The following is a 27,941-nucleotide window of genomic DNA, read 5'->3' as shown; positions in this document are numbered from 1 at the left end:
CAACAAATTTGAGTTTTTAAACTTGTGAAATTCTAAACCGGTATCTAGCCTGCATCAGTTCAACATATCATTCATCAATAATTTCAAATTAATTTATCTGTTTTCCTAGTTTGTCACAATTTTTTATAACTTTGTGAATTAGGTGTGGGTTGACTGTTAGAAACAAGAGACTAAACTGGAGGAAGAATTTGTGTATTATTGAGTGTATTTAAGTTGTCTATTCAAGTTGTTTGGAATGATACAATATGAAAGGGTATTTATAGGTACTAAGAGAATCGTAATAATAAAGACGTAATCTCCTATAATAAATATTCAGATATACTAAATAATACTAATTGATCCTAATTATATTCTAACATCCCCCCTCAAACTCAAGTGACAACTTGAGTTTGAAACTTATTTAAAACAACGAAATAAAGAGAAAAAAAACTGTATAAACTGATAAAACGGATGCAGACGGAACTGCTAGAAAGAAACGCAGACGAAACTGCCAGAAAGAAACGCAAAAGGAACTACCACAAGGAAATACAGACGAAACGCAGACAGAACTGCCACGAAAAAATGCAGACGGAACTGCCACGAGAGAACACAGACGGAACTGCTACGAGAGAACGCAGACGGAACTGCCACGAGAGAACACAGACGGAACTGCCACGAGAGAATGCAAACGGAACTGCCACGAGAGAACACAGACGGAACTGCCGAAAGAGAGCAAAAACTATATGATTTCTTCATGAGAATAGGTAAGCAGCATATGACAATGGTGTTTGATCATTTGACTCAAAAAAACACAAAACAGAGAAAATAGGCTAGTCGGTGATGTGAAAAAGCATCAAAGGAGTGACAAAAGGGAAAGAAGAATGGCATAGAAAAAAAATACAAAAACTACGGTGATTTCACCACAAGGAAAACAACCTATCATCTTCAAGGAGGATACCATGGCTCTGATACCATGTTAGAAACAAGAGACTAAACTGGAGGAAGGATTTGTGTATTATTGAGTGTATTTAAGTTGTCTATTCAAGTTGTTTGGAATGATACAATATGAAAGGGTATTTATAGATACTAAGAGAATCGTAATAATAAAGACGTAATCTCCTATAATAAATATTCAGATATACTAAATAATACTAATTGATCCTAATTATATTCTAACATTGACATACCATATCATATGTGGTTGTGCTTAAATAGTAATCATTAATTGGTTACAAATTATAAAATGAGACCCTTTAAAAAGTCATTTCCAAATACTTAGAATTAATAACACAGAGAAAAAACAAGAAATAAAGAAGGAAAAAAATAACAACTAAAAAAAGAAATTAACTAGTGTTGACTTTTTAGTATGCCCTTTCTATTTTAGATGTGGTTGAGATCTGTAGTACGTTTTTGTGAGCGAACTAGTTTTCCTTCCCAAACTTTAGATTTGAGTCTTAGATGCTATTAGTCTAGATAGTTTCATATGGTCTATTTTATGTGAAATAAGAAGCTCATCATTAATGTTATTTCCATCTGTTACCCAACCAGAATTGATAGGAACCAATGGACTTATATGCAAAGGCCTCCAATAGATATGCCCAAAAAGATTGTTTCATGTTTCTTTGGCATCTTTTGAATGTTTGGGTGGGTAAACTAGTTGTTTAGACACATATTCTCTATGAGAGTTGGAGACTTCACTTCGGTTCTTTGTAAATGAATATCATTGTACTTGCTGCATCAAATAATATAATCAACTGAGAGACAAAAAAGAGACAACGAAAAAATAACTACAAAAGTAGTGTAACAAAAATTATTGTTGCAAATCATATCAATGGGTTAATAAAATGTTATATATGAAATAAGCAACCAACAATAGTCATACAAATCTACATCCTTTTTTGTGCTCATATATTATCTCTTTTTTACATCTCAAAATTAAATAAGAATAGGTGCCATATGACTAAAAAGTTAATTGCAATCATAACACAATTAGCATGTGTTACAAATATCTCAGGAGAAAAAGTATAAGGTAAATAATTTCGTTGACTTTAATAATAATATCAAGTAAATAATTGAATATCAAACAAATAAATTTCTTTATATTTCACAATGATTTATTTCCTATCTACAAATTTGCTAACTGAATCAATAAAAAGTCCAAAGAATGATAACCTCTTCTTTTTCCTAATTTCTTAATTACTACACTATACAATATTTTTATGATTCAAAAGGTATCTAATAAACAGTATTACAATAAAAATTGAATCTTTTTTTGAATTACCTGTATTGATATTCTTGAACCAACTTTATCTTTTGATGTGACATGTATCCTTGATACTTGTCTAACTTTTGAGTCATTTTTTTCTCCCTACCTTCAACATAACACTGTCTGAAAAGATATTAAAAAATGGATATGTATTAGTTATATTATCAATAATAGACTTATGTAACAAGGCATCCCTTTTTAAAAATGAATTGATCAAGTGACTCAAAAAGTATGACTAGCAATTGAATTATTCGAAGTAGGGGTGTTCATGGTTTGGTTAATCCAAAAACCAAACTAGTTTTTTGGTTAACCAAAAATATAGTATTGGTGAATTAATCAAATTGGTTTCATATGATAAAACCGGTTATTAACCGGTTAGTAAAATTCAGTAAAAACCAGTTTTGAAAAATTAACCGGTTTTTATATAGAAAAACCGATTTTTCTATCAAAAAATTGGTTTGAACACTGAAAACCGGTTTTTATATAAAAAAAATTGGTTTTTATACCAAAAAATTGGTTTTTACACCCAAAAACCAATTTTTATACAAAATTAATTTTTTTTACATATAAAAACCCAAATTTTTTACCTTTTTTCTTTTAAATTGTTTTTTTAATCTAAAAATTAATTTTTTTTTTCTTTCTAAATAATACAAGTAACATTTGTAAATAATAAAATTTCTTCCATTATAAATTATAATTACTTTTCTAAACTTTTGGTGGCAATACTTATCACATACACCTACTAAAGATAATGGAAGTGAAGATTAAATATTGGGTAGAAAAATAGTTGGTAAAGCAGGCTAATAGGGTGATAAAAGAAAAAAAATGGTCCCAAGAGCATTTTCTGTTTAATCTATCATGATTAATGATGAAAATCATTTCTGGGTCAACTTGCACAAAGTGCATACACAAAAGAAAATGCGAACAATACCTAAATTCAGGAATTACAGCTGGAAATGTGGACAAGACAAGGTGTATAACATCATAGATTAGTGGACATAAATTTTTGACAAGTTTATCATACATTGCAAGACTAAAAGAAGTAGCAAAGAATGAGCATCAAAGAAAAGAACCCAAAATTCTCATCTAGGAAAAGCTACCGCCATCAACAATTAACTTAGTAAGTCTAATCTCTTCACCACTTATAAAACAAACAATCAAGACTTTCTAGTCATCCTCAAGCGCAATTGAACCTGGACCCACTGAACAAGTAATGTCCTCTGATAAAATCAAATCTGCACACACAAAAAACTATAATTATAAATTTTAAAAAATTATAATTATAAGTTAAACTAAAACATTTTCTAAGTAAATCATATGATATATTTAAGAAACATTTAATATTCAATTTACCTTGCTCGACCTTTTCAAGCTCTTCGAAATTCTCAGGTGCAAGACAAGAGAAAAAGTCTCCTTTAAGCTAATCTTCGGTACATACAAGAGCTTCTACCATCTTAGGAGTCAATGAGCTACGATATTGATCAATGATTCTTCCCCCCATACTAAAAGCAGACTCAGAAGCCACTGTTGAAACTGGTATAGCCAATATGTCCCGTGCCATATTTGCTAGGATGGAAAACCGATTCGAGTTAACCTTCCACCATCCTAGAATATCCAAAGGCTTATCATCTGGCTCACAGTCTTCATTCAAATAACGATCAAGCTCAGATTTAAGATTGGATTTGCGATCGGTTGATCGGTGATATAACCCCATATCATAAATGTCTTTGGCTTTATCACTTGCACTCGGTTGGGAGAGGGTATCATCTTGGTTTCCTTCTTCTGCACCTTGATATAAATTATAAAGTGAATGAAGACAAGAATATTAGTCATAAATCACAATCAGACACTTTTTGTTCTCTAAACAAATTAAATATTAGTCATAAATCACACCAAAATACAATGAAGTATCTCTCCAAATAAAATAATTTGAAAAATGAATAAAAATGCATTCTCTGTTGCCTTTTTTCCATAGATAAAACAGAACCAACACAATTAAATATAACTATAGAGTTTAACAACAGTCAAAACAGAGGTCTGGAACCAAAATTACTTGCTTTTGCTTTCGATAGATTTTATATATAACTAATTATTGAGAATGATCGCATAAAAAAAGATAAAAGAATAGGAAATTGTTTTATCTTCACTTTGTATTAGAACTTTTAATTACAACAAAGTAACTGATTTAAGCATACAAATACTGATCCTTATTCCTAAAACAATTGCTAGAAGCACATCCAAAGTATATCATTATTAAGCAAAACAGAAGTAACATGTATTGTTCCTATAAGGATTAAAATCTAATAGCTGACCTAATCATGTTCTAATAGCTGACCTAATCAATAAGGATTAATACCTATTTATATTTAAAAATGAAAGCATATTAAAAGGAATGGATAAAAAATGAAAGCATATCAAGTGTTTTCCCCATGAATAGAAGTGTAGCTTATCATACCCAGCAGGAATTCAACTTTCTAGAATACTAGACCATTAGCAAAAGGTGTCAAAGTCTCCCACCAAACTAAAATGATGAAAATTTAGTAATGAAAATCTTAACCTGATCACAAATTATTTTTTATACAAGCTGATGGAAAATTTGTTGGAATTTTGAGCTAATTAACTTTAGATTAAGAAATTAGTATATCTGAAAGAACTTGAGTTCATTAGTTCTACTTTCTATACAATATTTTCTCTGTTATTAGAAAAGACCATTATATTCCAAGTTCTGTGAAATGAATGCTAAAAGTTTAGTTATTATGCTTCTAAGATTAGAATAAAAATTGTTGCCCAGTGAAAAAATTTGCAGCTGTAAAGTTGCAATAGAGTGAATAATGCATGATGAGACAGATAATTAGAACAATAATTCTCCATTCAATTTATAGTTTAATGGTGCAGAAACACAGCATAATGCAGCAGCCAGAACAACAATTCTCCATTCAATGAGACAGATAATTAGAACAACAATTCTCCATTCAATTCATACAAATTAATTAAGTTTTAACAAATCAAAAAGTGAACCACAATGAAGAAGAAACTTACAGTAGGATCCATTGAAATGAAGAGTTCAATAGTGAGAGATTTAAAATCTGCACATTTTCAATCCATTAGAATGAAGAAGTCAGAAGTATACTAATGAAGAAACAAAACAGAACAAATCAATAAAATAGAAAAAACCCAGATAACAAATCCAACTCAGAACTCAGAACCAAGGGCAAGGAGGGGGTTTACCTCAATTGATGAGCTCCGGCGAGCCACCGACGAAAGAAGAAGAGAACCGAAAAAGAGAGTTACTCAGGCGAATCAAAGTGAAGACAGAGTTGCGAATGGGAGGTCGAGGCAGAGAGATAGAGTCGCGAATCAAAGTGAAGACTCGAAGAGGTAGAGGTCCGACGAGCCACCAGCGAGCTCCGGCGAGAGGTGGAGGAGGAGAACTGTTGACGGCGGCGGACTGGAGAATTGGGTTTTGTCGAAGTATCGAAGACGAAGAGTGAATTTGAAATTAGGTTTTGATTTAGGTTTTAGTTTTAATTTGGTTTTGGTTTTGGTTAACCAATTTTAAAAAATATGGATATGGTTTTTAAATTGTTTTATTAAACTGGTTAACCAAAACGTGGTTATGATTTTTTAATCGGTTAACCACATTTTGGTTATTTTTTGAACACCCCTAATTCGAAGTATACAATTGTGGTTGCATTTGTAAAATTATTTAGGTTAACTAGCTACGATATAAAATAATATATTTAAGAAGCCACCAAAGTCATTTATTAATCTTCTCCTAATAGTTTAAGCATTGGAGAAAGTCTATTCATGAGATTAATTCAAAAATTAAATAACTACAAAGTTTAAATTCTTATATCAGTGAGCAGCAAGACTAGGAAAGAAGGAGGGATTATCATTTTTGCTACAAGTACATGCAAAATCCTATCAATAATTCTTTTGTTCATAGAAGAGGTTTAACATTCAAGTTAACAATAAATAAGAGATCAACTTAATTAACAAATAATTGTTTATGTTAAGAGGTGAAATTTCATACTAGTAGTTATAGAGAAAGCAAAAGAAAAAATCTACCATGTATTATAAAATGTAAAAAAAAAAAAAAAAGAAGAGAGTATACATAGTGCTGGAATAAAAGAATTACTACTAATAGTTATTATAATCCAAGAACTTTATTAGGGGGTGAAATATAGCTAATAATATAAAACACTAATAAAATAAAAGGATAACAAAAATTCACCGTTTTTGTCTCAATTTTGAGAAAATCAACTATTCAAGTACCTTTTGTTTGCTTCATCTTGCAATTTGGCGTTGATTTCTTTGTTGGGAGGATATTTTGATAAGCTTGATAGATCACAAGGCAGAGGTTCTAATATAAAGAACTGTCAGTAAATAGAAAATTTTTTAAAACAAAGAATCACATACCTCTAATACAAAAAGGTTCAAACAATATTACATATAACTCAAAAGTGTGAATACCAATTATTATTTTCTCATTTAGTACTTTCAACTATTATTATTTTGTGAAGTACTAAATGAAAAAATAATAATTATTCATAATATATATATATATATATATATATATATATATATATATATATATATATATATATATATATATATATATAGGTTATGTTTATTTGTACAAATTAAGCCTCGGTAAGTACTGGCTACTGTGGGTATCGCTTCTTGTACACCATAACAAAAAAGTGCTATTTAAACACATAAAAAATTTAAAAAAAAAATAAAAGATACCTTATAAAAACAAATTGAGAATAGTACATTGTTTAAAGGATGACAAAGTTATCATTACTCTTCTAGGTGTAGCATGCATGATCCACAACGGATAGGATGACATAAAACACATATAAAGAACACTCAAATTAAAATTCAATTGAAATTTTTCATTAACTAATTTTCATTGTATTTATTGTTTAACAAGAAATTATGGCAGAAACTACATGTAGAATTATGAAGATGTCTCTACATATCCGTCAAATATCTCATCAAATGAATGTCATTTGGATATTTTTATTATCAAGAAATTCTTTTATGCCAGGGCAAATGTTCTTGCACAGCTGTTGAAAATTCTAAAAACAAGCATTTATGAGTTAAATGAGCATAAAAAACACCAATTTCTCTATGTATACTGGAGAACCTTAAGTTAAATTATTTATCAAACAACACAATAGCATTGAGTGATTGAATACATTTTTTACAAAATTCATTGGCTTACTAGTTATAGTAAAGTTTTGTGATATGAATAAGATGATGACAGGAAACACCATGAATTTCTCATCATGCATGTTATAAAGATTAAGTAAATGATCCTCTAAATACCACTTAGATTAGAGAAGAGAATGATGAAGCTAGATAAATTATATTAGATAAATTACTTGCTAAAAAGAGAAACCCTCATACCTCACTTCTGAGAGCAGCGGCAACTGTCCCTCGATGTGTTGGATCAATAGATAGTAGAGTCTCTATGAGCTTCACAGCAGCACATAATCCTTAAATGTGTTTGCAATACATCTCCTATAATGGTGTGGAGACTTGAATACCATTGAAAGTGGCAACGACAATTTTAGCCAATAATCATCAGATGGGGAACCACAAAGTTTAAAAATCCGATGTATCTGCTCAACCTACATGAAAGAAGTACTAACCTTTAGTTACCTCTTATATACCATCAATAAGTCAATAACGTTGTACTTAAAATTAGGACTCACAGCCAACAATAGTAAATATGAATTTAAAAGCTAGGGTTGTACGTAAGAAAGTAGAGTTCACTAATATTTCAAAGAGGGTTAAAGTAATTCATTTTAATTAAATAAGATCGATTTCATAATGTAACAACACTAGGAAAATGCTTTTTCTTGGTAGTTCTATTGGTCATTTTAAAACTGTATGTATATGCAATTTTAATAGATATTAGTTTCTGAAATTGGTAGGCATGCCACAAAATATAAAGATATCGTATTAACTATTAACAAAGATAAATGTGCTAATGGAACAATCATAATAACCAAATGATGGACACTAGAACATTACACCTCTATTTTTCCTGGCAATATAGGTTTGCCACTATATAGTTCTAATATACAACCAGTGCTCCACAAATCCACAGCAACCCCATAATGATTTTCTCCAAGTAAAAGTTCTGGTGGTCTATACCAAAGAGTTACAACACGGCTTGTCAATGAAACACTATGATGGGGGTCAAAAAAACTTGTCAAACCAAAATCTGCAATCTTTAAGACATTATTATTGTCAATGAGAATATTTGATCCTTTTATATCACGATGGAGGACACCATGACTATGGCAATGATCCAATCCACTAAAAAGTTATTGCATGTAGCATTTTAGCTGACACAAAAAAGTATTGTTAGAAGTTTTTCTATCAAAAGTGATATAGAAATATAGTCAATAATCAAAGCTTTGAAAAAGGATAATACTTCCTATGTTCCTTCCTATGTTATTCAATACACGTATACATAAGGATCTCAATTTTAAGTAAAATAGAAGACAGAACGAAAAAAAAAAAACATGACTACCTGTGATTCAGAGAATTTAATGGCTGGATTTGATGCAAGTCCTTTAAGATCATATTCCATATACTCAAAAACAAGGTATAAGCTGTGGGATGTTTGTGATGTTATCAAGCTGTCCAACTTTATTATGTTTCGATGGTTGAGCCTACGCAGAATAAGGATTTTCCTTGCCATAAACTTAATGCTCTCATGGTTAAAACTGTCAAAATATACCTTCTTCAGTGCAACAATCTTTTGATTAGTTACATCACGTGCCTTATAAACAGTACTATAAGTTCCTTGCCCAATCTGCATAATAGAATGTCATTAAAAGATTCATTCAGTGCCATAGACTAATATCATCAATGATAAAAGCATTAATGTATAATTTATTTCGTAAGATTCAAAGTATACAATTTACAAAACCAATAACATTTTAACCATAATAGAAAAAGAAGGGTCTCTTTATCATGGTAGAATTAAAAAATGCTTTGTAAGAACCTTCATAAAATAGCATTAAGAATTACTTAATAGTTGAATCATAATGCCAACATAGACGGAAAAAGCAAAAAAAAAAGGGAATTAGCATCTTACTTTATGTAACCTTTCAAAAGTATTTGCGCTCCTTGGAATCCATCCTTTAATAGCTTCACCAGCAACAGAAGAAAGCCAATCCGGCCATCCTGCTGAAACTTGCTCTGCCTCTCCAGCCTTTGGAATCCTTCCAATAGCAGGATGTTCAATAATAATTAATTCAGGTTTCTCTATCTTCTTCCCAGTTTGATCATCATATGGCTGAATTGAATTATTGTCTTCCTTATCAATTGATGAAACTTTCACATCATAATCATCCAGTGACTTATCTGTAACCCGAACACCCCCAACCCTCTTCGAGGAATTCAAATGTGAAATATTTAGGTCTAATGTTCTGGTGCAACATGATAATTTGTTTGTGATCCATTCCCTACAGTCTTCTATGGTCGAACTCTTTGAACATGTACAACCCATGTTACAATAACAAAGTCTATATATAAAATTGATAAAATAATAACTAGGATTAACATCCACCAACTAATACTCCATCATTTTCCAACTGCAAACCAAAAAATATGAAGTCACAAATTAAATAAATTAATATTTTAATTTTATTCTAGATAAAATCAAAGTTAGAACTTTTTTCTTATGGGTATACAAACACTTTTTCCATCACAACACATACCATAAATCACAAATCCAAAAATCCTACAATTTTGGAGTCTAATTGAAGATTTTAATTTGACTCAATTAAATCAAACATATAATTCAAAACTCACACACCACGCCAGTAATAGTTAATTACCATAAAGGATAATACTTTTCATAAAGAAAAAAGTAAAATTTAATAAAGAAAAAAAATATTAGATAGCAACGACAACACCCAAAAAAAATTGGCCATCAAATTAGAAAATCAAAAATTGAAAACCAATTAATGAATAAAAAAGATACCTTGGATGGTAGGAACTTAGAATTAGGATTAAGATGTGGTTTAAGGATGGTATCAGTATCAGTATTGGTATCAGAAGCATAAATAATAGGTGTGAATTAAAGTTGAAAAATTTGTATTTGAAAAAATTAAAATAATAAAGAGAGAAAAGAGAAAAAGAATTTGATGATGAAGCATAAAACAACAACCTTATATGACTTTTATCAGCTATGTCTATACTCAATCAAAAGAAAGCACTTTTTTCTCTCTAGAATGAGTGGTGCTTTGGTCTGAGTAAATGAGTGAGAGTGATGACTTCATCTACAATGTTTTCGTTCTAACAAAGAACGATTGATGTTGAGTCTATGTTCAAAGTTCAAACTTCAAAGCAGGTCACCAAATTTTGTTGGGAAGATAAATATAATGTAAGGGTCACATTAAACGCATTTTTAATTGCATTTAATCTTTTTGACTAACTAGCAAATCGTTTATATTGTTCCTTTTTTTAACAAATTAATAGTTAATTAACTAATAAATGTCTAACAATAAACTTTCATGAAAATAATCAAGATAATAGATTATTGGTTTAATAAAAATTTTGAATTTCAATAAATAACAAAAAAATTAATGGTTATCCTAAAATTATTATTTTAGAAAGTCAAAATGATTTTTTAAAAATATTTAGTTCTAAATTATAAATAATTAGTAGGTATTCGTTTAAAATTATATTCTTAAAAATATTATATTTTGGGTATTGTAAAAAAATAACTTATTTATTTAGATGAACCTGTAAGAACCGGATTTTTAAGTAAAATGCTTAGTTAGAATATAATAATAATTTAATTGTCCAGAATAGGTTCGAAAATATAGAAATATTTTTTTAAATTTAGTGGTGAGATTTAAGTTCAGTAGATTTTTCTGAGTGGAAAAATATAATTTCCTGCGAAAAATTGTGTAAAAATGCATACCAATAGATTAGTCGACAGTACCGGCTTAGGTCTATTTGGTACTGTATAGGAGTAATAAAAACTGTAGAAGATGATTAAGCTGTTTATTTCTAATTTTCTGCAAATCTGTGATACTGTGAAGACTAATAGGGTGAATCCTGATGTCTACAAGCTACTTCTCTTCCCATTTGTTGTAAAGGATAGAGCAAACAGTGGATTGACACTCAGCGCAAGGAGAGCTTGGACACTTGGGATAAAGTGGTCAACAGGTTTCTGACCAAGTTTTTTTCCTCCTCAGAAGCTGATTAAGCTGAGGACAGATGTTCAGACCTTCCGGCAGAAAGAGGGAGAGTTTCTCTATGAAGCTTGGGAAAGGTATAAGCAGATGCCAGGACGTGTCCTCCTGATATGTTCTCAAACTAGATTCAAGTGCAGATATTCTATGATGGAGTCTCTAAGATTTCCAAGATGTCTCTAGATAATTTTGCAGGAGGGTCACTCCACATGAAAAAGACTCCTGATGAGGCCATGGAACTGATTGAAATGGTTGCTAACAACCAGTATTTATATTCTTCTGAGAGGACCTCTGATAAGAAGGGAGTCATGGAGTTGGATACATTGGATGCTATGTCTCAGCAAATCAATGCTATTACACAACACTTGAGTGGAATGCAAGTCTCAGCCGTCAGTACTCAAGATGCTTCTTATGATATGAGTGGTGGCTTCCCTCAAGGTGAGACTTATGACTATGGCCAATTTACTCCTAAACAGGTTAATTTCATCAGCAACTCCTCCAGAAATCCTAATAATGATCCCTATTCGAAGACATTTAATCAGGGATGGAAGAATCATCCTAACTTTGGATGGAGAGACCAATCTCAGAGGTAATCAAACTTCAATAACTCTCAGAACGGTTTTAATCAGAAGAATTTCAATAATCGCCAATTTCAAGCCTCTCAGCCACAACAAGTTCCCACTCAATCTTAGAGCACTCCTAACTTAGCCTCTACAGTTGCAGAACTCTCCAAGAATACTCACAATTTTATGTAGGAGACCAGAGCTTCACTTCGAAACTTGGAGATACAAGTAGGCCAGTTGAGTAAGCAAATACCTGAGAGACCCCCTAACACTCTTCCTACTGACACAGTGCCTAATCCAAGAGAAGAGTACAAGGCCATCACAATAGTAAGTGAACCAGTGGTAGAGGAGGAAGTACAGGTTGCTGAAGGGTCAGAGAAACCAGAAAAGACTGAGGGTACCAAAGTACACGTCCAGAAGCTCCAAAAGGAGACCAAGGACGAGCAATTCTCACAGTTCTTAAAAGTTTTTAAAAAGTTGCAAATCAGTATTCCTTTTGTTAAGGTTCTGGAGCAAATGCCTCCCTGTGTTAAGTTCATGAAAAGCTTACTTTCTAAGAAGAGAACCTTAAGGGGAGATAAAACAGTGGTCCTGACTAAGGAATGCAGTGTAATAATTCAAAAAATTTGCCAAGAAAAATGCCGGATCCAGAGAACTTTCAGATTCTATGCACTATCGGAAGTATCACCTTTGATAAAGCCCTATGTGATCTTAGTGCAAGCATTAATTTAATGCCCTTATCTGTGATGAAGAAATTGCAAATTCAAGAGGCACAACCAACAAGGATAGCCTTACAAATGGCAGACAAGTCTCTGAAACAGACACATGAAATAGTGGAGAATGTCTTGGTCAAGGTTGAAGAACTTTTTCTCCTTTTAGATTTTTTGATCCTTGACATGAGAGAGGATGAAAGTGACTCTATAATCGTAGGAAGACCATTCCTGGCCACTGGGAGAGCTTTGATTGATGTAAAAAAAGGTGAATTGGTTCTAAGGATGCATGAAGATTACTTGGTGTTCAAGGTTTTTAAACCTTTACATCACTTTAGTGAAAGAAGTACTTGCATGAGGAGTGAGCCCAGTAATCCAAGTCTCCAAGGGTCCTTGATTGAAGCAAAGCAGAGTTCACATCTCAAACTTTCTTTGGTGAGAACCAATACAATTCCCCCTGACATCAAACCTAAGTTTGGTATTGGGTGTGTATCATCCACCAAGGAGGGAAGAGGTCCCAAGAAGAATGTACCCAACGATTGGAAGAACAAGAAGATCTCCATTGATGATTTCTCACCAGGAATGAAGGTGGTATTCACTAAAAGTCCAATTTTGCCTCATACAGTGAACATGATCCTCTTTCTTGAGCATATAAAGTTAATCCATGAGAGCACAGAAAAACGATTCACAATGAGAGGTGAAGAGCTAAGTCTCTATGACCATCCCTCTCTTTAGCAGAGCTGACTGTCAAGCTAGTGACGGTAAAGAAGCGCTTGTTGGGAGGCAACCCAACCTTGAGTATCCTTTGGTTTTTATTTTAGCTTGATTTTTATTTATTTATTTATGATTTTTATTCATATTTTTCCTGGGTTTTATGATGTTTGTGGTCATGCAAAGTGTTTAGAATAGGAACAAGAGAATCTGGAAGAAGAATAGAACACCCTAGAGGGGATTTCCATTCAGGTGCTCTGGCGCTAAATGCCAGGCTAGGTATTTAGCGCTGAGGAGCACGCAAAACAAGGGAGTTTGGCGTCGTTTGGGGCACTAAACGCCAGGCTAGGCATTTAGCTTCTGGGTTGGCAAGAAGAGGCTGGCGTTAAATGTCAGAGAGAGCGTTTAACACCCACGAGGGCACAATTCTCAAGGCAACCTATGCCTCATAAGGCGCTAAATTCCAACTGGACATTTAGCGCCAAGGCTCATCCTCAAGATAAAAAAAAAAGAAGAGAAGCCAATTCTAGCGTTAAATACCAGAGGTGGCGTTTAATGCCCAAAATGGCATGAGCATTCAAGCGTTGGGGCACTAAACGCTGGAGCTGGCGTTTAGCACCAGCAATGTAGTGCTGAATTTGAAGAAATAGAGTTAAACGTGGAGAACGGTAAAATCAATAGGTCCCACCCTATTTGATCGTTCCATTCACACTCCCCCACTCCCTCTCTCCTGCTACCCACATTTTCATCCCCATTCCATCCCACATTCACCAACCACACCTCCCATCATCCTATCATATCCCATCAATCCCATTATCTCTCTCGCTCCTTCCATTCCCCAACAGTCAATCACTCTTCCCCACTCCCCTATTTAATTTCAATTCACTAACTCTTCCTTATTTACCCATTGTGATCATAGACCCTCCCCATTCCCATCTTTATAAACCCCACTCTTTCATCCTTTTACCTCACCACACACATACCATTTTCACTTACTTCCTTCCTCCTTCCATTTTCACCACAACATATTCAACTTCCCCCTTTCTTCTAGTCCCTTTCTTAACCGAAGCTACACCCCTCTCTTCTTATATAAATTTCTTATTTTACCTCAAACCGAAGCCTCCCTTCTTAAACCGAACCCCCTCCCTTTCTCTCTTCCTCTTTCTTTTCCCTTCATACATCTGCTTTCATTCTACATTTCCACTACTTCTTTCGCTCCATTATTTCTATTTCACTTTGCTCGTAGACAAGCAAAAATTTAAGTTTAGTGTTGGGGCACTCCGTTTCTTGATTTCTATCATCCTATACATGGCACCCAAAATCGGTAAATCCTCTTCAAGGAAGAAAAAGGAAAAGGCTCCTGCATCCGGTCCATAAGATTTTATCCGGTTTTTTTTCCAAGCCCCACGAGGATCACTTCAATGAAATTGTGATAAAAAAGAAAGTGATCCCGGAGGACTGCTTTGATCTGCAGCCGGATGAATACCCGGAGATCCGGGAACAGATTCTAAGGAGGGGTTGGCAAGTTCTATGCAACCCCGTGACTGATGTGAGTGTGCTTATGGTCAGAGAATTCTACACCAATGCTTAGGTGACTTACAAGCATGTCAAGGGTGTGAACCCAGACCCGAAGAACTGGCACACTATGATCTGAGAAAAGATTATGGAGTTTGGTCCAGAGAGGGTGAGAGAGATACTACAGCTACCACCATCCGGAGATGACTCTCACTTTTACACTCAGAGGGTCAATACTGACCAGAGACTAGACCAGGTTCTCACTGACATATGCCTCTCCGGAGCACAATGGAGGAGGGACGCTAGAGGTTAGCCATACCAGCTAGACAGGCACGATCTGAGGCCAGTTGCTCGAGGATGGTTGGAGTTCATTCAGCGCTCCATCATTCCTACGAGTAACTGGTCCGAGGTTATTCTTGAATGAGTCGTGATGATTCACTGCATCATGCTCAGTAATGAGGTGGAGGTGCATCGGGTGATCCCTCAAGAGTTATACAGCATAGCAACGAAGGCCTCCACCTCTGCTAGATTGGCCTTCCCCCACCTCATCTTCTGCCTGTGTGAGGTCGCCCAAGTCCGCATTGATGGATATACCCCTATTGATGTTGATTGACCGATTACTAAGACGGGTATGGAGTACACCAAGGACCTTGGGTGAGCACCACTTCAAGAGCAAGTTCTCCCTCCTCAGCAGAAGCAGCCTAATATGCCTCAGGAATTTTATTTTCCTCCTCGTGATTGCTGGGATCAACTGACTACATCTATTGGGGAGCTGATATCTTCTGTTGATCAGTTGAGGCTGGAGCATCAAGACCACTCAGCTAGTGGAGGAGTAGAAGAGTCAGGAGAGAGACTTGGATGAGCTGAAGCACTGGAGAGGATTCCCAGGAGGGAGTAGCACCCACCAGGACTGAGGTGGTTGAGTTTTATTTTCTGCTATTTTATTTATTTTCTGTTTTTCTCTTTAAAGCTTTTGCATGATCATTAGTAGTATTTTATTGCTTTCTAGTTTAGTGATTTATTTTGATATTTTATGTTTATTTTGAAAAATGTCTCATGTATTGCTCACTGAACTTGAAAAATTAAAAGAAAAAAGAAAAGAAGTAGTAAAATGTATGAGACTTGAGTTATATATTATGAATTATTCTGGTTACCTTAATGTGGTGGTATTATCTATGATTCTGAATGTATGAACTGAACAGTGCATATTTGATATTGAAGTTAAAAAAATATTGATTCCTGAGGTACAGGAAGTTAGAGAAGTATTATGGATTCACTAACTTGAGTAAGACATTGGTCCTTGAAGCAAAACAAACAGCAAAAAGAAAAATAAAAAGCAAGGTCCAAGGCTCTGAACATCAATGGTTAGGAAAGTCAAACATGATTAAAAGCTCAAAGAGCTGTTTTTCTAACTATATGCTTGTGGTGTGAATGTGTCAAGTAACTCTTAAGATAGAGCACTAAGAGTCGAGACCAAGTGCAATTATAGAGTATGCCAAAGGCTCTGAGCACCACTGACTGGAAGAAATTAAAAGAAAAATTAGACTTCAAAGAGCTCTCTAGTTAAGCGCTTGTGATTTTTTGTCTCAAGCTAAGCTTGAAACAAAAATACTTAGAGTCACGGCTAGGCTCAAGGTGCAAAGCACCAAAAGAAAAGAAAGAAAAAGCTGTGTTCAAGGATCAATTAGAGCTTAAGAAAGAAAAGAATCCATAATATCATCCGAGTTCTAGTTCTGAAGGATATCAATATTTCTGAGCTTCAAAGGATAGTGAGATGCCAAACCTATTCAGAATCACAGTGCCATCAACCCCACTCAGTAATTGGACAAGAGCTTAAATGAACACTCAAGTCATAAGCATTTTCTCTTCTCAGTCCTATACTATTTTTAGTTGCTTGAGGACAAGCAATAGTTCAAGTTTGGTGTTGTGATGCGTGAGCATCTTTCCCCAATTTTCTGTTTATTGTAAGTTAGAATTTATGGAGTTTAATTCTATTTTAGTGTTAAAATCCTCTTTGGATGCTACTTTGAGTTGTTTTGGTGTTTTAATTATTTCAGGTGAAGTTCGGATCAATTTCGCAGAGTTTGTGAGCAAGAAAAGAAAAGAATTGGAAGCTGTCCGCATTTAGCTCTAGGAACTCAGAATTGAAAGGGAGCTTCCTGCCCACAAGGGCATTAAACGCTGCAACTGGCGTTTAGCGCCAGCAATCCGGATCACATTCTCACTAATGGATCATCTTTAATTGGATTTAACTTTTAATTGTTCTATTTTATTTTATTTTAGTTATTTTTAATTACAAATAAAATCTTTTAGGTTTAGAATTTATTATTTTATTTTAGTTTGAAATCAAATTAGGTTACATATAAAAGAGAAAAGATTCCTCCATCGGGGGATCTTCTCTCTTCTACACTTTCACATTTTCTGAACCCTAGTTTTCTCTCGAAAGCATGAGCCACTAAACATCCTTGATTAAGGTTAGGAGCTCTATTTATTTTCATGGATTAAGACTATTATTATTCTATTTTAATTAATGTATTGATTAAGTTTCAAGGATTACTTTCGTTCTTCGTCTTATAAATCTGGGTAGATCGAAAGAATAACCCTTATTCTATATGCGTTCTTGTGATTCGTGACAGAGTTATCTCGCTTGAGCACTAGCTTGAAAGTAAATTCCTCCTAAATTGCTAATTACTGAGACTTAAGGGGATATGTGACATATAATCATCTTATATCTGGGTAATTAGGGTTTTTGTGGCCAATAAACTAGAATTGAACCTAACCCTCTAATTGAAATTAAGTGACCAAGACATTGGCGATTAACTGGGTTAGAGGAGACTAAATCATTAAGACATTAGGGTTTAGTCACTGACTATTTGCCATTAAATAAATCTTGTATGATTAAAATAGTTGGTAAGAAAACTTAATTCGGAAAAGTAAATAACTCTGAAACCATAACTGCCTTCTCTAATATATTCTACACCAAATCCACTGTTTGTTTTTTTATTCTCTGAATCATTGTTTAATGCGATTTATAACTCTCAAATACAACTTTCTGCTTGCCTGACTAAGTGAATCATTCAACTATTGTTGCTCAGTCCATCAATCCTCGCGGAATCGACCCTCACTCACCTGAGGTATTACTTAGTACAACCCAGTGCACTTGTCTGTTAGTTTGTGGATCAAGCAATTCCGCATCACTTCTCATATCTCATCTCTGCCAACCTCCGCCACCGCCGTTCCTACAAACGCCACTGCCGCTGCTGCTGCAAACCCCTGCCGCTTCCGCTTCTGCCACCACTGCAACTCCACCTCTGTTCTCTATTTTTCACTTGGTATGCATTCAAGGTTTTTTGTTTGAACTGTGTTTCTTTCAAATTCTGTTACTTCAAGTTAATTAATTAGTTAGTAGAGTTTAGCTAGTTTAATTTTTTGATTTAGTGGACTTAGGTGGTTAGGATAGGTTAGATTAGGCTCTAAGATTGCTGGAAAGTGTTGAATTATTGAGCTATTTGATGATTCACCATCCTGAATTGTTTGGAAATTTCTTGACTGTATTGATGAGTCGCTATTTTACTGTTGATTTTGTTGAATTTTGATATTAGAATTATTTGGATAATTTTGATTGCGTTCATTCACTGCGTTAAGGTCGTTTTTGCTGAAAATTTGCTGTTGGACTTGTCTATATTATGCTTCGTTGTTACTTGTTGTGACTGGACATAACTTGATTAATCCTTGTTTTGAAATTGTCGCTTGTTAATTCCTAATTGAGTGCATCAATTTTGTATTAATTTTGCATACAATTTTCCATCTTCATCACATTTGTGAGTGATTTTTGCTTCCAATGTATGTTGACATGTGGAATCTGGCCACAAAATTGCTATTTTGAATGTGTATCTGTTGCATTGTATCTTCAGTTTCATGCAATAGCAGTAATTGCTGTGCAATGCCAATTTGGAAAACTTAAAGGAAAAGAATCATAGAATATATGAAGTGCAAAGATTTCTTGGACATTTTATGTCTACTCTTGATGCTATTGGTCTTGTAGTGTATGCTTTATAATTCTATCAATGTAATTAGCTTTAGATACATGGAAGCATACTCCTCTTGAGGGGACTATGATTTGGATTGTTGTAAAGGTGTGCTAATTTGAAAGAAGAGTGTAAGATGGGCCAGAGTTTTTGGAATTAGTGTGTCTTAGTTTGTAGTTTATTATTGTTAATAGAGTTCTCATACCATTAATCTGCTATTATGCTTTCTTGTGGTGTGATACATGTGTTGTCTACTTACCTGTTTTCTATTTGTTTGGTGATAATAGACAATCATTTGGAACGTGAAAGTATTTACCTATGTGGGTCTCATCATCTTAGTAAAGGACTCTCATTCGTTTTTCAATGGATTATGGTGGGTATGGTTGAGAAAGGTTAATAGATATTTGATTGTGATGGAACCCTTGAAGGATGGAGAAATCCGAATTTTATGGGAGACTCTATCAAAATTTTTATAAGTTTTTTAGTGAACTTTGAATCAATTGTTTAATTGTGTATTGACTGATGCTATGGATTGAGATTGATTTGAATTTGTGTTAATAATAATATATCCCGATTACTGTTAGTAATATATTCGCTGTGCAGACATGACGATAGGTAGAGGAGGTAGGTCAAGTGGGTCACATGATTCATATAGGATGCGGAGCATTATCTCATGATTCGGAAGATATACGACCACTGGGCAAACAAACGACTTCAACAGATGATGAGCGACGTTCGTCGGGGGTGCGACCACCTAACATCGTGGATCCGTTCAACCATCAAGAAGGAACTGGAGACTTATTTTGCTAATTATGAGGGGTTCAAGCATCGCCGTCTAAAGAACGTCATTAATAGGGCTTCGCCCAGGTCGTCGAAGTATACGGGTGAGTTGGCGACCTTCATGAAGACGAAGAGCAGACTCGTAGATTTTTTGTCATTGTTTAATATTTTAGTAGTTACTTGAATTAGTTGTTTAATTTGTTCATTTATTTTATTGGTTGATATATTAATTTGTAGTCTAAGTCATTGGACCGTGAGACGACACTAGCGGAGACCTTCAAGTATATCCATACTTTGAAGGCCAACAAGGAGGAATTTGCTGACGAGCGGTCAACGGCCTATTATGTGAGTTTAAATTAATCCTAAGTTTCAAATTTATTTGGTTTTAAGTCATTTATTTAACTGTTATCCTAAGCACGACGTGTGTTACACAAGAGGAGTACACTCAGAGGTTGGAGGCCGCGACCTAGCAATCAGCCGCCTAGTTGGGACGACGAAGCTGACTCCGAGACCTCAGTGGTAGATCCTGATAGGGTTTGGCGTGAGACTGCCGCTGAAACCCATAAGAATCACCACTTCGGGTTGGGATCGTTCTTCGCCAATGGCCTCCGCTCCTCCGCATTGGTGGCTTTCTCTGCCTCTGCCTCTTCCACCAGCCCTGCCGATCCCCATAAAGTTGTCGACTTAAGGGAGGAGGTGCAGAAGCTGACGCAAGAGCTTCACTAGCAAGCGGAGTAGTCTGAGCAAAGGTACAACGACCTTCTTGCACGCATGGAAGGAGCCGTTGCCATCAATTTGGACCTGATGAGAAGCTGGAGCAGCTCGATCGGTTATGAGAGCAAATGGAGCAGTACAACCAGCAAATGCACTCTGGAGGCAGCGGCATTGCTAGTTCCAGCGGTAACGCTGTTGCTGGGGCTCCTATGTCAACACCTTCACTGCCGCCTCAGCAGGGCGACGACGACGACGACGATTATCGGGATCTGTAACGGTTAGGGTTTTAATTTTTTTTTTGTTTGTCTACTTCGTTATATTCTATTTCTGTAACATTTTATTGTATTCAGACCATTTATTTTTAATAAAATAATTTGTTGATTTCTACTAATAGATTTCTGCAAATAATTTTGTTAACAAGAGTTCTAATTCAACTACTATTTGTGGTTTAACTGTGCCAAAAAAATATTTAAAAATACTACCGTCGAATTTACCGTCTGATTAATCCAACGGTAATTTGACGTCTAAACACGTGAAATGGTGTCCAAGTTACCGTTGAATTAATCATTAACTCAGTCTCATTAAATTCATTGAAAATATCGATGAAAAATCTACCGGTATATAGTTTTCGGCACTAATAATACTGTCAATTCTAGGACGACAATAAATCTAATAATAAACTAATTACTAGTAAATTTATTTGATTAATTTGATGATAAATTAAATAGTACTCAATATTTTTCTTGTAGTATTTATTCTTTGATACAAAGTTACCTTAGAACGATATATATAATGAAAGGATTTTTTGTATTTGATTTTTGTTAAGAGAAATCATGTAAAATTGGTTTCTTTTGTAATTTATTTGGGTAAAAAAGCCGAAGGTACAATATAGTAAAAACAAAAAATAAAACTTACTCTTGTGTGGATCGATATATTATTATTGTATTCTATTCTATGTGTGTATATATAGATAATCTTAAATCTTAAAAATATCTTAGTACACACGTATAAGGTAACCGGAGATTCAGACATGCGCAGTGACCAGATTGCGACACAGAAAAGAACCACAGAAGAATAACGAAAGGAAAAGGGGTTTTTTATTTAAAAAAAAAAAAAGAAAAAAGAAAAAGAAAAGTTGTCTGTTTGGTTCTGTTCTTTCTCTGAGTTTTGTCTATGGCAAAAGTAGAAGATGAACAACAACAACAACCCCCAAATTCTTCATCCATGGAGCCACCTTCCTCGTACATCTTCCTCCTCAACATCATGAGCAAAAGAAGAACATGGGCATGTCTCTTCTTGCTTGTTTATGGCACCCTCTTAACATCTTCATGGAACTTTCTCAAATCCATGCTCTCTTGGTACAATCTCCAAGCTCAATCTTCATCATCATCTTCTTCTTCCTCATCTGGGTGGCCAGCAATCTACACCTCAGTGATTCTTGGCACAGTTTTCGGGATCCTTTCAATGGTTGCAGCTTTGGTTGTGATGGTACCTGCGATTCTTGTGACATGGATAACCATAGTGGTGCTCCTTGCTTTCTTCGGTAAGCCGAAAAGAACTTTGGTTGTTGAAGGTAGGAAGATTACAAGGGAGATTTTTGGGTTTGTGGTTAAGATTCTTTTGAAGGAAGGGAATCTTGTTGCTGCTGTTTGTGCTGTTTTGGGGTATTTTGCTTTGGTTAGGAGGAATAATTATGATGGACAACCCTCTGCTGCTGTTGATTGATATTTTGGGGCTTCCAATTTGGTGATTTTTGGGGTTTGATCATGAAGATTCGTAGATTGGGGTTGTCCAAAATCATGGAAGGTTGGTGTTCATTTGGTAAAGTGACTTAATCTCTCTCTCTCTCTCTCTCTCGCTTTTGTTCTTTTTTTTCCCTTTTTGGGAAGGTATAGAGTAGGGAACTAGATTAGAATTAGAAAAGTTGGAAACTTTGACAATGTTACTGAAATGTATTAAGTGCTAAATATGCTTAATTATCTTGGTATATGATCTTGTTGATTCATTAATTCCAAAACTTAGAAGCTAGTTGTTGTGTTGGTCACCAAGATTGAGCTATTTATTGTTTCTATATACTTGATTCTGAACCAACCTGAAATTAGTTATTTGCAAATACTCTAATCTTTAACTAGAGAGTGAAAACTAAAGCACAGTTGTTTTCGTGTGAAATTAATAGTTGAATACCGTTTGACTAAATTATATCTAATTGTTCTCAGCCGTCAATTTTACACGAAGACAACTGCATAATTTCATGTGAGTCTCGGCCGAACTAGAAACCTCGATTTTGACTCTTGGTAATGTTTATGGATAGCTACCATTTCGTGGAATCTTAGTTAGGCCAAGTTAGTCAAATTATTGGTAAAAAGACTCGAATGATGTGTGGTTCGGTTTAGAACTTAGAACATGATAAAAGAGATGTGATTCAGTTGTTATTGTTCCGTCTCTGTTATTTTAGTAAATTGTATCTTTTAAAACCGCAACTTAGAATCCATAGAAATGAAAAAATTTTGGGTATCTTATTTTTTATGAAAGAATTATTTGATGACTATTCAAGTCAAATTAGGCTGTTGAGTGAAGATTAGGCCATACTTTTAATCTTATTTTATACTTGTTGAAATTGCAAGGATTAAGTGGTTCCCTACCTTTCATATTTAGCCATCAGAGATATCATCTTGTCTCAAGTCAAGTATAAATTATTTCAATATAAAAAGTATAAATTTATTCCGAAATAACTATAGTTACAGGTCTAGTTCTGGTTGAAGAAATTTCTTAGGAAAGGCAACATTAATCATTGAACTTCAGCAGATAACAACCTTTGGCACCACTGAAGTGACTTTGTACTTGGTGCTAGTGTCTTATGATCGATCCTATTGTATCTTTTTGGTTCATCTTAGAGTGTGAAATGACAAATATACCCATAAAAATAGATTATATCCGGATGGAATTATCTATAAAAGAACAAAAAATTATCTTCTAAAAGTTTGATTTGGAGAACAAATCTCCCAAAAAAAAGGTATTTTTCAGATTTGTACGAGTGGATTTCTCTTTCACATCAAGTTTTTGCGGATATCAAAAGAATTTATCTTTTTTTTCCTATTATTATACAGGTAAATTAGTTCGTACATAAATTTTCCTAAAGTTTTTCGTAAATAAGTTTGTTTTCTAAATGATTTTTTGACCGTATATCTGTCATTTCATTTTACACTTACACCTACGAAAGTATATTTGGATTGAATAGTGGCAATTGAAATTTAAAGATTATAAAGAAAATAGTAGTGATTAACTGATGATGTAATTGATTGGTGATTAACTGTATATGGTGTTATATAATCAATTCTCTTTTGGCCCATGCTTAAGTCAAAGGGACAATGAGGTTGCTTAGTATAATATCCCGGTGATGATAGTAAGGACTAGATTGAAACTACAATAGTACAAACTCTTGTTTTTCTTAACATAGTGTAAGTGTTCATGAAGCACGGATACTTTGTTGAGTTGTCGTGTCTCTGTGTACTTCTTTCCATAAAGGGTCAAGCTTCAAACAGATCAAATAACAATAACAATAATAATAATATAAATGAAATATTTCATTTGATCAATTATTAAGCTCGTTGAAGTTTATTTTGAAAGATATCAGCCACCTTATTGATATCTCCCAATAGTGGCAAACATTATGGAGAAAGACCTCCCATCTCTTCAAGTCATAATTTTCTTGGTTACCCTATTGCCTTAAAAATGGTGTTAAAGGAGAAGCTACTAACCAATAAGATAATTGGGAAATGATAGAAGATTTGAACACTTCTTCATTTTGGAATATTAATCTTGATTAAGAAGTGATGTCCCATGAATAGAGGACATTTTTGGAGAAATTCATGTGAAAGTGAACTAACACTTAATAATACATATTTGAATTTTGGAATGATGTCATGTTGCACATGCCAACTGATCCAAGTCTCTTTCAGATTTTCTTTCTCTTGAAAGATCCACTTGCTAGCTATAAACAGAACTCGGAATTAATCAATTACTTTTTTAAATGTATTTAATAATGTTAATAAAATTAATTATCTTTTAATTTGATATATATCTCTATAATTTTCACTATTTAATAATGTAAGGATTCAGTTTGTATATATTATAGGGGTGAAATTAAAATGTAACTTTGTAATATGAAGAGCGCTTAACAAACTAGATTGCATTAATGATTGATATAGTTTTTGAAAAAACAGTTTAATTAATATGATCTTTATATAATTCACATGAGTTCTTTTGTTATCTTTTCTCTTTGACAACTTGATTTCATCTAAAGAGCATCACGAATAAGTATTAGACGTTGAATCTTTTGAGATTAAATTGACTAAATTGTAATATTTCAAATGTCATTTTGAGTATTAAATTTAGCTATATAATATATTTTTAAAGGTAACTAATTTGGATTAGAAGAGATACACTCTTAAACGGAGCTCAGATTAGAGGCAGATTAGATTTTAACTTATTGGGTTAGAAATATTGTAGGTAACCAAAAAAAATTTTCAAATGGCATAGTCTCTCCATACTCAATTAAGAGGTTGCGAGTTCGAGTCTTCTATCTTTGGTAAAAAAAAAAAAAAAAAACCTCTTCTATTTTTGGTATTCATAAATTATATTTTTTACAATTTTATATTTCTATTTCAGAGATAGAATATATGTGCAACTTAATAATATAAAACTGATCCATAAAATTTCGTAACAGAAAATGATTGTTACAAAAAAAAGTAAAATAAAATATAAAAATATTATATAAACATTAAAAATCAATTATCAAATCATTTATTATTTATTTATATATATTTATGCATATTGAATCATATATATTTCTAATTAGATAACCAGCCACCAAAATATTCAAACCTGCTATAATAGAATATTCAAACCTACGATAAACATGTAATCAAAATTTTTGCAGTAGCATAATAATTAAAAAAATTATAAATCACCAATAATAATAATAATAATAATAATAATAATAATAATAATAATAGAGATCTGATTGCGTTTTGTGTAAAAGTGGTAGGACTGATGCAACCAAAATGCAGTGAAATTAATATAATGGTATAGGGCTGAGAATCAATCATAGATGATATAAAATTATGGACAAGTGGTTGTATTCTTTCCTTAATCACCTACACATGTAGAAGAACCTTTACGCACATTTTTGTTTCTTCTTGCTTCTTTTTTCGGTAAACAGCTACTAAAGAAAAACAAGAACTTGTTTCTTCTTGCTTCGTTTTAGTGGAAAAGTGGCACAATACCTTTTGTGGCCAGCCACTATAATACTAACATTAATGGGACTCAGTTGAAAAGTGAGCATGTAGTGCCTAGACCTAGATCCACCCACCTTTCCCTTTCATTTTATTTATGCAATTTTCCTTTCTGGTTATATATATATATATATATTTGGTTGCGGAGGATATCCCTCAATCCGATAGGTCAAGGACTAATATGTCACGAATCTAAGTTTCATTTAAGAGTTTGACCAATGAATTGCTACATGCATAAGGCGGGATTCGAATCCCGGACACTTGCTTTGTGGTTATATTTATTAACAATAGATTTGGATTTGGGTTAGGAAATCAGGCCTAATGGAACTTGAAAAGTGATATATGGACTCATATATATAATTAGCCCATTTTCATGATTAAGTAAAGTTTGGATCTTTGTTTTTTGGTTGCTTGCATTCGGATTTGTAAAATTGCCCGTGGTTTCTGCTAGTAGAAAAAGCTATATTAGATTCAATTTGAGGAAAATCCACTTGGCTTGGTTGAGTAATTAACTTACTTAATTAAATATTCAAATTCCATCTTGTAAAATATCTTGGAAAGCTTGGGGTAGTTTTTTGAACATCTGTTCTCTGTCGCTCGAGAATCCTATCCGAGATTTCCTCACTTGACTCATCCTGCAAGGCTATTTTTTCTGCGGGGCTACTACATCCACTCCATTTTTTTTGGGGTTAACGCTAATTAGTAATTACGCTCTTGTCCCCTATTCAGGAGTCAAGAGCTATTTTCAGAGTAATGTCATATGTGATTGTAGAAGGGTTGTCTTGGGTGTGACCAGAAGATTACAGGGACTGATTTGATTTATGGTCAACATATTATGTGCCAAAAAAATTAAAAGTGAGGTGGATAGTCTTGTTCTTTGCCATGCTATGGAGTGTGTGGACAATAACAAACGAGACAGTGTTTAATAAAAATGTCTTAAATGTGGAGATATTGAAAAGTTAGATTGACCGTTATAAAGAGAAGTGGCTTAAGGAATGGGATGAACGTAGATTGGTAGAGACAGGTGTTATGTATTTTTTATTGTTGATGTAATTGTAGTGCGTGTTTTAGTTTTTGTGTTTTTATTTTGGGTTGTTTGTCTTATTTTTGGGTGTGTTATTTTTGTTGATTCGGTTGTATCTCACTTCCTTTTCAGGAACTAGTGAGTTGTTAGTCATCGAAAAAAATTCAAAATCAAAGCAGATCGCACACATGAAGCTTAAAGTGTGTTGGAAAGAGACAAATTTTAAGGAGTTATTTTTAGACTAATGAAGAATATAGAATTTTTTCTCATTCTTTTGTCTTTGGTTCCTAAGGGTGCATTTAGCATTGTTTGAAAGAATATGTTAACTTAGCTTGACTTATCTTTTTTTTTTTTTTTCTATTATTTCTTCCATTATCTTGCTCTCTCTCATTGGCCAATAACGGCAGACTCTTAAATAGAATTCAGTTTCGCAATGGATTAGTTCTTAACTTATCAGAAATTAACTAACAATTTGTGAACTATTTTTTTTTCTTTTTCTTTCCAAAATTATTTTATCCATTATGGGTAAACTATCAAAATCGTCTTAATTTTTTAAAATGTTGACAAAAATATCTTTCATTTTTATTAACGATAAAAATTTTTGCAAAATATTTTAAAATATAATAAAGCATACAACGTTACATATATATTCTTAAAGTTGCAAACTTGATTAGAAAAGTGAAACCGTTTTATTTTTAAAATTTGGTGAGTTTATGCTAACTAATTTTTTTGTGATTTTTTATTAATGACCAAAAGTTTTTTAAAAAATAAAAAATTCTAGAGGTTGAATTTTTATTCCCATTTTTTTATGTATTTTTTAAATAATATTTTTACAAAATTTTATATCAAATACATAAATAATTTGTCAAAATTAAAAATGGTTTAACACTTATAAAATAATAATATTATTTTTGTCGTATTTTATAATATTTTAAAAATATTTGTATCCTTATCAAAAGTGAGGTTTATTTTAGTAGTTTACGTATTATTATATTGTTTAGTACTTTTCAAGTGAAGACCTACACAAAGAAGAGCTATGCACCAAGGGAGTTGTAGATTATATAGGACATATTATGCATCTTTAAAAATATATTTAAATATTTCTATAATATGAAAGCCGATTAAAT

At 33.4% G+C, this 27,941-nt stretch overlaps 1 protein-coding gene, 1 long non-coding RNA gene and 1 pseudogene across 3 annotated transcripts; 1 reads left to right on the top strand and 2 right to left on the bottom strand.

The window, feature by feature from the left end:
• Window positions 1–1,420: 1,420 nt before the first annotated feature.
• Window positions 1,421–10,568, bottom strand: LOC107632624 (putative serine/threonine-protein kinase At1g54610; annotated as a pseudogene). The gene is made up of 8 exons (XR_015906989.1): window positions 10,443–10,568; window positions 9,366–9,864; window positions 8,796–9,080; window positions 8,293–8,607; window positions 7,661–7,884; window positions 6,521–6,621; window positions 2,261–2,368; window positions 1,421–1,711 (listed from the first exon to the last, which is right to left on the bottom strand). The product of XR_015906989.1 is annotated as a putative serine/threonine-protein kinase At1g54610 (transcript).
• LOC148570037 (uncharacterized) lies at window positions 3,216–5,835 on the bottom strand. The gene is made up of 4 exons (XR_015907374.1): window positions 5,474–5,835; window positions 5,285–5,331; window positions 3,599–4,033; window positions 3,216–3,480 (listed from the first exon to the last, which is right to left on the bottom strand). It is a non-coding gene; the product is annotated as an uncharacterized LOC148570037 (long non-coding RNA).
• Window positions 10,569–21,531: 10,963 nt separating the features above from the next.
• Window positions 21,532–22,358, top strand: LOC107629856 (uncharacterized). Its single transcript, XM_016332792.3, has one exon. It carries the CDS (start codon window positions 21,670–21,672, stop codon window positions 22,219–22,221), a length of 552 nt encoding a protein of 183 aa, XP_016188278.1. The 5' UTR covers window positions 21,532–21,669; the 3' UTR covers window positions 22,222–22,358.
• The last annotated feature ends 5,583 nt before the right edge of the window (window positions 22,359–27,941 follow it).

This window comes from Arachis ipaensis, chromosome B3, assembly GCF_059453495.1.
Source record: "Arachis ipaensis isolate K30076 ecotype BB chromosome B3, ASM5945349v1, whole genome shotgun sequence".
In the NCBI taxonomy this organism is placed as follows: Eukaryota; Viridiplantae; Streptophyta; class Magnoliopsida; order Fabales; family Fabaceae; genus Arachis; species Arachis ipaensis.
The sequence above is the reverse complement of the archived record's forward strand: the minus strand, read 5'-3'. Positions and strand labels throughout refer to the sequence as shown.

What these genes read in the sequence shown, in the direction of transcription:
- LOC107629856 (XM_016332792.3), top strand. Translation starts at nt 21,670, where the DNA reads ATGGCAAAAGTAGAAGATGAACAACAACAACAACCCCCAAATTCTTCA.